We start from the raw sequence: 9,279 nt of genomic DNA, 5'->3' as shown, positions 1-9,279 counted from the left end.
CCTCCAACGCAGCAAATAAGCTACACTTATTACAATTACCACTGTCGCTAAAGGAGGCAGAGGCATAACTGAACATTTGGCACACCGAGCAAGAAAGAGCAGAGGGAGAAGCCATCGCTAACTGTAAAGCTAATGTAGCTACCAAGGCTAGTAACATGCAAACAACAGCTAAGAGATTAGTGAGAAAGTCGTAGAAAGGAGGAGAGCTATAAGTGCTTAAACAGAACCAGTGTGGGTTAAGACTTGAAGTAGATGTTAAAGCAACTGAAGTGAGAAAGCAGAAAGCAGGCTAGTAGAATTCACCAGAGCAGTAAGGAGACGCTGTCACAGAAACACCGGAAATGACACAACTCGCTTACCGCAATACGTCAGCACGTCAGCCAGCCTACTCTCATCTCTCTCTCTCCTGCACCATCACTTTGCTCTCCTGCTCCTTCACTCGGCTCTCCCCCTGCTGTACTCTGCTCTCCTTCACTTTGTTCCACTGCTCCTCCCTGTCTAATGTTATTTGTCTTATATGTTTACATAAAACATTTACATTAGATAATTTACACTCACATCACATCTGATTACAAGTGTGAACACAATTTTTTACCTAACCATCATCATTTATGAGTCAGTAAAAAGCTAATGATACCTGACTAGCATCATCTTCATCAGGTGTCTTTCTCTTCTTCGAAAAATATTTGAACAAGCTCATCTGAAAATGCAGTCAGCAGTTACATCATGGCATGTAGATATTAGCTTAATGCTATCAGTTAGTTTACTCACGTTAGCGACACTGAGTTGGCACCTGGCCCAATTAACTTAAGCTACTGATATGTTACGTAACGTTAGCTGGCCATCAATATTTTGCAAATGTCTGTTTAACTTGTAAAATCTATTATGAGTTATCTTAAGCTAATAAGTCTACCTTTTCTCCGGTAAATCGCTGCCCTATTTTCCAAAACGACACTCCTCTGACTCTCTGACCTGGTGCCTGGGTGCTTGACGTGATGTCACTTTCAAGGCCGCACTCTCGCGAGTAATTAACGTCGCCAAAGAGTAGATACTGAGCACGATAGTTATCTGTAGTTTACCCCAGTGCAGGACTCTGCTGTGAAGGTGGAGACATGCGGCGGTGGTGTATTTGTGACAATAAAAAAAAAAAAATAAATAAATTTGAAGGAGCGGCGGCTAGGATTTAGGAATGGCGGCCCGCCACTCCTAAATGAATGTAGAGAAAACACTGCATATGAAACGTGAAAGTTATGATCCCACTTTCTAGACGGTATATCTCAGCCAAAAATAGTGGTAGGAGTGAGACTCTTAGCTTTTATAAAAGATCTAAGTCCCCACTCGCCGGTCCGCATAAGATCGCGAGTAATCCTTTAACTTTTCCCGTCGAAAAACGGCATGACATGACTTGTTTAGGCTGCTCTGGTGCGAAATACATAATAAATAAAAGAAAAACGATGTTATTTTTGAAAAGTCGCGAGTTTACTGAATCCAGCAGTACCAAACATCACATGGTTTGATGACGTAGTGCGCCTGGGAGATACCATTTAACAGAGGAGGGGGGGAGTGAGGACATCGGCGTCCTGGGGGAGTTAGAGAGGTTAAGGGTCAGGATCACGATCTGTAATTAAGGGTTAGGGTACCCATCTGTAATTAAGGGTTAGGGTAACCATCTGTAATTAAGGGTCAGAGTCACAATCTGTAATTAAGGGTCAGGGTAACGATCTGTAATCAATCACACTGAACGATTGACGATATTCTTTTTAACAGAGATTGAACTACGTTAAACAAAAAGTTCTCTGTTAAAGATCTAAACTTTTTACAATTACACAAAAACTTGATTTATTTTTAATGTGGGTCTGAAATCCATTAAAATCAGGTTAAATCAGTTAAATCCGCCAAAATCAGTTAATCCTCGAAAAATCTCTGAAATCCAGTAAAGTCAGTAAAATCAGTTATAAACCATTAAATCAATTAAAATCAGGTTAAATCTGTGAAATCATTTTAAATCAGTTAAAGCAGTTTGAATAAGTGAAATCCAGTCAAATCAGTTAATGTCAGTTCAATTCGTGAAAATCAGTTCAATTCAGTAAGATCTGTTGAAATCAGTTTAAATCAGTTCAGTTAAAATCAGTTAGATCCCACTTAATCAGTTAAATCTGTTTGTGTGAAATCATTAAAATCAGTTTTAATCAGTCAATTCCAGTAAAATCAGTTAAAGTCAGTTTAATTAGATAAAATAAGTTAAATCTAGTAAAATTAGTTAAATTAGTTAAATCCAGTGAAATGAATGAAAGTCAATTTAAATCAGTCAAATCTAGTAAAATCAGTTAAAGGCAGTGAAAATTTGTTAGATGCAGGTAAATAAGTTAAAATCGGTTTAATTCAGTTAAATCAGTTATTCAGTTAGATTGGTTAAACATCACTTAAATCAGTTAAAATTAGTTAAATCCAGTAAAATCTGTTTAGATCAGTCAAAATCAGTTAAATCAGTTGGGGCGGCAGTAGCTCAGTCCATATGGACTTGGGTTGGGAACCGGAGGGTAGCCTGTTCAAGTCCCCGTCCGGACCAAAAATGTGGAGCGTGGACTGGTAGCTGGAGAGGTGCCAGTTCACCTCCTGGGCACTGCCGAGGTGCCCCTGAGCAAGGCACCGAACCCCCCAACTGCTCGGAGCGCCTGTCATGGGCAGCCCACTCTGACATCTCTCCATTTAGTGCATGTATAGGTCCAGTTTGTGCATGTGTGTGTTCGGACCTGTGTGTAATTGACAACAGAGTGTAAAATTGAATTTCCCCTCGGGGATTAATAAAGTATATAAAATTAAAATTAAATTAAATTAAATTAAACCAGTTTAAACCAGGTGAATCTAGTTAAATCAGTGTAGATCAGTTAGATTTGGTAAAATCAGTTAAATTATTTACAAACATTTAGATGTAGGAAAATCAGTTGAAATCAGTTACAGTCAGTTAAAATCAGTTAGAGACAGTAAACTCAGTTAAAATCAATTAAATTAGTTAAAATCAGTTAGAGCCAGTAAACTCGGTTAAAATCAATTAAATTAGTTAAAATCAGTTAGAGCCAGTAAACTAAGTTAAAATCAATTAAATTAGTTAAAATCAGTTTCATCGGTAAAAGCAGTTAAAATTAGTCAAGATCAGTTAATTCCAGTTAAATCAGTTCAAATCAATTATATGAAAATCAGTGTTGAGATGTTTTTGTCCCCTGTGGTTTTCCGTAGTTTCCTGTCTGACTCTTTTAACCATTTCCGGGTTGAGAAACGTGACTTGAACTCTTAGAATTGTGACTCGAACTCCTAGAAATATGACTGGAACTCTTTTGAGTCATGAATCGAACTCTTTGAATCATGACTTGAAGTCTTTGAATAGTGACTTGAACTCTAAGAAGCGTAACTCTAACTCTTATGAATTGTGACTCGAACTCTGAATCGTGACTCAAACTCTTAGAATCGTGACTCTAACTGTTGGGAACGTGACTTGAACTGTTTGACGTGTTTCAGGAGGTGCTGTCGGAGAAGCTGGACGACCCTGAGCTGATGTTTGACATCTGCAGCTGTCAGTTTGTGTATCACTACTCGTTTGAGAGCGAACAGAAGGCCAACATGATGCTGAGAAATGCCTGTGAGCGTCTGAAACCAGGAGGTTACTTCATCGGAACGACACCGGATGCCTTCGAACTTGTGTAAGAATAAAGGTCTTGACAGGAAGTTCATGGTGTTTAATGTTGGAATTGGAATTTGAAATTTATTTATTTAAAACAGGGACAATGCACAAATAAACAATCTTGTAGAAACAAGAAAAGATGTCTTGAGCCAGGTTATAGCAGCTTTGCTAATTTCCACCCGTAGTCCCTGGGCAGGTAAGGATAATAATATTAAAATCGTTGCAATATACAGAAATAGAAATGAATTGATGACCATGGTATTTAAAAATAGACAAAACAAACTGACTGATGTGTGAACCTGTGGAGCAGGTGACCCTGATCAGAGTAATGAAGTGCCTTCTTGTTGTTCTTCTGCTCCTCTTCCTGGACAGGAAACGCCTGGAGGCGTCGGACTCTCTGTCGTTTGGTAATGAGGTTTTTAAAGTGTCCTTCCAGTCCAAAGGTTCCTACCCTCTGTTCGGCTGTCAGTATCACTTCAGCCTCCACGACGTTGTCGATGTTCCAGAGTCACTCGTCTATTTTCCCCTGTTCCAACAGTAAGAGTTTATTATTTGTATTAATACGTCACAGGGAGATGACATCGTCATCATGTGTCAACATGGATCATACTTAACTGGTTCTACTGTAATGCCTCTCTTCTCTTCTCTTCTCTTCTCTTCTCTTCTCCACCTGCTCCTCCTCCTCCTCCTCAGGATGGCGAGACGTTACAACATGCGTCTGGTGATGAAGAGGAGGTTCTCTGAGTTCTTTGAGGAGAAGGTGAAGAAGGAGCATCATCGCAGCCTGATGATGAAGATGATGGCTCTGGAGGTAAAACTTCATCAGGTCACTGAGCCTTCAGTCCCGTCACGTGTCACATGTTCTCGTTGTGGTGTTTATTGTTCATTAGTTGATGTAATCACAATAAAAACAAATGTAATGTTGGTTCAGATGAATATCTTGTTGTTGTTGTTGTTGTTGTTGTTGTTTATGAGACCGATTAAATTTATTTACACCAGATTATTGCTCATATGTAGGTAACATGAACTTCCTGTGTGAATAACTATGTACTACACGTTTTTACTGTGTTGTTAAAATACACTTCTGTTGTTGGTAACATGTATTTCCCGTGTACTTATCACGTGTTGACCCATGTACTCATCGCGTGTTGACCCATGTGCTCATCATGTGTTGACCAGTGTACTCATCACGTGTTGACCCGTGTACTCATCACGTGTTGACCCGTGTACTCATGTGTTGACCCTTGTACTCATCACGTGTTGACCCGTGTGCTCATTACGTGTTGACCCGTGTACTCATGATGTGTTGATTTGTGTACTCATCATGTGTTGACCCGTGTCATTAATGTTTGTTGACCCATGTGGATGTATGTTTCAGCCCTTCCCGTGTGAGGATGGAGGTCGACCGGCGACAGACAGCAGAGGAGAGTACGAACATGCTAAAGAGTTCTGCAGCAGAGCTGATGTCAGACTACCACTGGTAGGTCCAACCTAACCCCTGACCCCCTGACCCCTAACCCGATGATCCTGACCCCCTGACCCCTAACCCGATAATCCTGACCCCTGACCCCTAACCCGATAATCCTGACCCCCTGACTCTAACCCTTCTAACATCACACAGTCTGACTCAGGTTCCTGCTGGTTCGGTCATGTTTTGTTTAACAGTGTGTGTTTGTTTGTCTGTTTGCAGGGCACTCTGAGCAGATCTGAGTGGGAAGCAGCCAGTAAGTTTCTTAACGTTAACTTCACTGCTTCAGATAAATCTTAACGTTAACTTCACTGTTTCAGATAAATGTTAATGTTAATTTCACTGTTTCAGATAAATCTTAACGTTAACTTCACTGTTTCAGATAAATCTTAACGTTAATTTCACTGTTTCAGATAAATCTTAACGTCAACTTCACTGTTTCAGATAAATCTTAATGTTAACTTCACTGTTTCAGATAAATCTTAACGTTAATTTCACTGTTACATAAATGTTAACGTTAACTTCACTGCTTCAGATAAATCTTAATGTTAATTTCACTGTTTCAGATAAATCTTAACGTTAACTTCACTGTTTCAGATGAATCTTAATGTTAATTTCACTGTTTCAGATAAATCTTAACGTTAATTTCACTGTTTCAGATAAATCTTAATGTTAATTTCACTGTTTCAGATAAATCTTAACGTTAACTTCACTGTTTCAGATAAATCTTAATGTTAATTTCACTGTTTCAGATAAATCTTAACGTTAATTTCACTGTTACATAAATCTTAACGTTAATTTCACTGTTTCAGATAAATCTTAACGCTAACTTCACTGTTTCAGATAAATCTTAATGTTAACTTCACTGTTTCAGATAAATCTTAACGTTAATTTCACTGTTACATAAATCTTAACGTTAACGTCACTGTTTCAGATAAATCTTAACGTTAACTTCACTGTTTCAGATAAATCGTTTGGTTAAAAGTCTTTCATCGTTAACAGAAAATAAACTAAAACATTTAGACGTTAAATACAGTTTTAATCAGTGACTTTAAATATTTCTGGTCATGATAAACCTCTGTCTCTCTGTCTGTCCTCTCTCTGTCTGTCTGTCCCCATTCTTTCTCTGTCTGTCTGTCCTCTTTCTGTTTTCTCTCTCTCTGTCCTCTGTCTGTCCTCTCTCTGTCTGTCTGTCCTCTTTTCGTTCTCTCTCTGTCTTCTGTCTGTCTGTCTGTCTGTCTGTCCTCTGTCTGTCCGTCTATCTGTCTCTTTGTCCTCTATCCTTTGTCTGCCTGTCCTCTGTCTGTTCTCTGTCTGTCTGTCCTCTCTATCCGTCTGTCTCTGTCTTCTGTCCTTTCTCTGTGTGTCTGTTTGTCCTCTCTCTCTCTGTCTGTCCTCTATCTTCTGCATGTTTGTCTGTCTCTCTGTCCTCTCTCTGTCCGTTTGTCCGTCTGTCTGTCTCTTGTCTATCTGTTCTCTCTTTGTCCTCTGTCTGTCTGTCTGTCTGACTCTCTGTCCTTTCTCTCTCTGTTCTCTGTCTGTCCGTTGTTCTCTGTCTGTCTGTCCTCTGTCTGTCTGTCTGTCCTCTTTCCGTTGTCTGTGTGTTCTCTGTCTGTCTGTCCTCTTTCTGTCCTATGTCTGTCTGTACTCTCTCTCTCTGTCTGTCCCCCTGCCTCCTGTCCAGGTATCTACCTGGTGTTTGTCTTCCAGAAGATGTCCTGAAGATGAAGACAGCGTCCTCGTCCTCACTTCCTGCTGATTTTATCTTTGTGTGTTTGTACAGTTTTTTTTTTTTTTTTTTTTTTTGATAAATATGAATTTTGTTTGATGTTAAAATGAATTAAAAGTCAATTTAAAGTGTTTCCTGTTTTTGTGTTATTGATGGTCTGAGTGTCTGCAGAGAACAGGAGTTATATATGTAACCACTGACCGAGGTTAAAGGTGAGTGATGACATCATACAGTCACTTCGTGGTGTCATCCACGTTATAGCAGGTCACCAGGTGGGGGGGGGGGTGTCGACTTGTTGAACAGGTGGTGTAACACCAGGGCCACACTGCCAACGAAGTACTGCAAAGCGCAGCGCACCGAAATTCTCACGCGAGCCTGTTCACATCAGACGCGCATTTCTCCATGCTGGTCAACAAGCGCTTCTGCTCCCAGCTGTTGTCTCTGTCACATTTGAGGCTGTTTTTCCATCATGGGTATCTCTCTCTGTTTGCGTGTGTGTGCCCCACCCCCACCCCCTATAGCCGGTCCACTCTCTCTCTAGATATCACTGACTAATATGTATATAAACACACACATATATACATCGCATTTGTCAAACGGGGTGTTTTATTTTGAAATTTGTTTTATTCTGAAAATTGACCGGATGCTGTTGTTGTTTCTTTGTTTGACTTCCTGCCCAGCATGACAAATTCGCTCACGGCTCACGCAGAAAATAGACCAGATGCTGAAACGATCGCTGCAGCGCTGGCCGTGGAGCTGCGCGGCACGGCCGGTGTGGATGACAGAATCGGTTAACATGGGCGCCGAAGGGAAACTGGCTTCGCTTCAAGGCTATTCGCAGTGCTTCCATGTCCGGTGTGGCCCTGGCGTAAATGTCATTGTTCTGCCCTCACTATGTGTGTAGCCACTCTTGCAAGCTAGGCAAACGGTTAACATCAGAAGGTGGAAAAAAGGACCAGGAGGAGACGGACTTCCGTTTGAGGGAAAAGTCTTGTTTAGTTTTTGATTCTCTTTTCTTCACTTCTCTTCTTCACACAAATCATTAACGTGTCTCTTAGACCCCATCCCAACTAGGCTACTTAAGGAGGTCTTTCCTTTAGTTAATACTCATATATTAGATATGATCAATATATCCTTATTAACAGGCTATGTACCACAGTCTTTTAAGGTAGCTGTAATTAAACCTCTACTAAAAAAGCCCACCCTGGATCCAGAGGTGTTAGCCAACTATAGACCAATATCTAATCTGCCCTTTATGTCAAAGATCCTTGAGAAAGTAGTCGCAGACCAGCTGTGTGATTTTCTCCATGATAATAATTTATTTGAGGAATTTCAGTCAGGATTTAGAGTGCATCATAGCACTGAGACAGCACTAGTTAAAATTACAAATGACCTTCTGATTGCTTCAGACAAAGGACTTGTCTCTGTACTTGTTTTAATCAATTCAATCAATCAATTTCATTTATAAAGCCCAATATCACAAATCACAATTTGCCTCACAGGGCTTTACAGCATACGACATCCCTCTGTCCTTATGACCCTCATTTTATTAGATCTTAGTGCGGCGTTTGACACAATTGACCATCAAATTCTACTGCAGAGACTGGATCACTTAATTGGCCTAAAAGGTTCTGCACTAAGCTGGTTTAAATCTTATTTATCTGATCGTTTTCAGTTTGTTGATGTTCATAATGAATTGTCTTTACGTACCAAAGTTTGTTATGGAGTTCCGCAAGGTTCTGTGCTCGGACCAATCCTATTTACTCTATATATGCTTCCTTTAGGTAACTCAAGAAATCACTCCATAAATTTCCATTGTTATGCGGATGATACTCAGTTGTATTTATCGATAAAGCCAGAAGAAAGTAATCAATTAACTAAACTCCATAACTGCCTTAAAGACATAAAAACTTGGATGAGCACCAATTTCCTGATGTTAAATTCAGACAAAACTGAAGTTATTGTTCTTGGCCCGAAACAACTCAGAGACTGTTTATGTGATGACATAGTTTCTCTTGATGGCATTGCTCTGGCGTCTAGCACTACCATAAGAAACCTCGGAGTAATATTTGATCAAGATTTGTCTTTTAATTCTCATTTAAAACAAACCTCACGGACTGCATTTTTTCATCTGCGTAATATTGCGAAAATTAGGCCTATCCTGACCCGAAAAGATGCAAAAAAATTGGTCCACGCTTTTGTTACGTCTAGGCTGGATTACTGTAACTCTCTATTATCAGGTAGCTCTAGTAAGTTCTTAAAAACTCTCCAGCTAATTCAGAATGCAGCAGCACGTGTACTAACAGGAACTAAGAAACGAGATCATATTTCTCCCGTTTTAGCGTCGCTGCACTGGCTCCCTGTAAAATCCAGAATTGAATTTAAAATCCTACTGTTAACTTA

General features: G+C 39.9%; 1 protein-coding gene across 1 annotated transcript in view; it reads left to right on the top strand.

Moving 5' to 3' along the window:
* rnmt (RNA (guanine-7-) methyltransferase) overlaps window positions 1–7,008 on the top strand; it is a 14,888-nt gene extending 7,880 nt beyond the window's left edge. The window contains exons 6-11 of the mRNA XM_050035154.1: window positions 3,517–3,698; window positions 4,052–4,216; window positions 4,373–4,490; window positions 5,058–5,159; window positions 5,370–5,403; window positions 6,832–7,008. Coding sequence (XP_049891111.1) covers window positions 3,517–3,698; window positions 4,052–4,216; window positions 4,373–4,490; window positions 5,058–5,159; window positions 5,370–5,403; window positions 6,832–6,869 — 639 coding nt within the window. The 3' untranslated portion in view covers window positions 6,870–7,008. The remainder of the gene's footprint in view (window positions 1–3,516; window positions 3,699–4,051; window positions 4,217–4,372; window positions 4,491–5,057; window positions 5,160–5,369; window positions 5,404–6,831) is intronic.
* Window positions 7,009–9,279: the final 2,271 nt, after the last annotated feature.

The sequence above is a fragment of the Epinephelus moara genome, chromosome 22 (assembly GCF_006386435.1).
Source record: "Epinephelus moara isolate mb chromosome 22, YSFRI_EMoa_1.0, whole genome shotgun sequence".
NCBI lineage: Eukaryota > Metazoa > Chordata > Actinopteri > Perciformes > Serranidae > Epinephelus > Epinephelus moara.
Note: the sequence above shows the minus strand (reverse complement) of the source record. Positions and strands in the feature narration are given on the sequence as shown.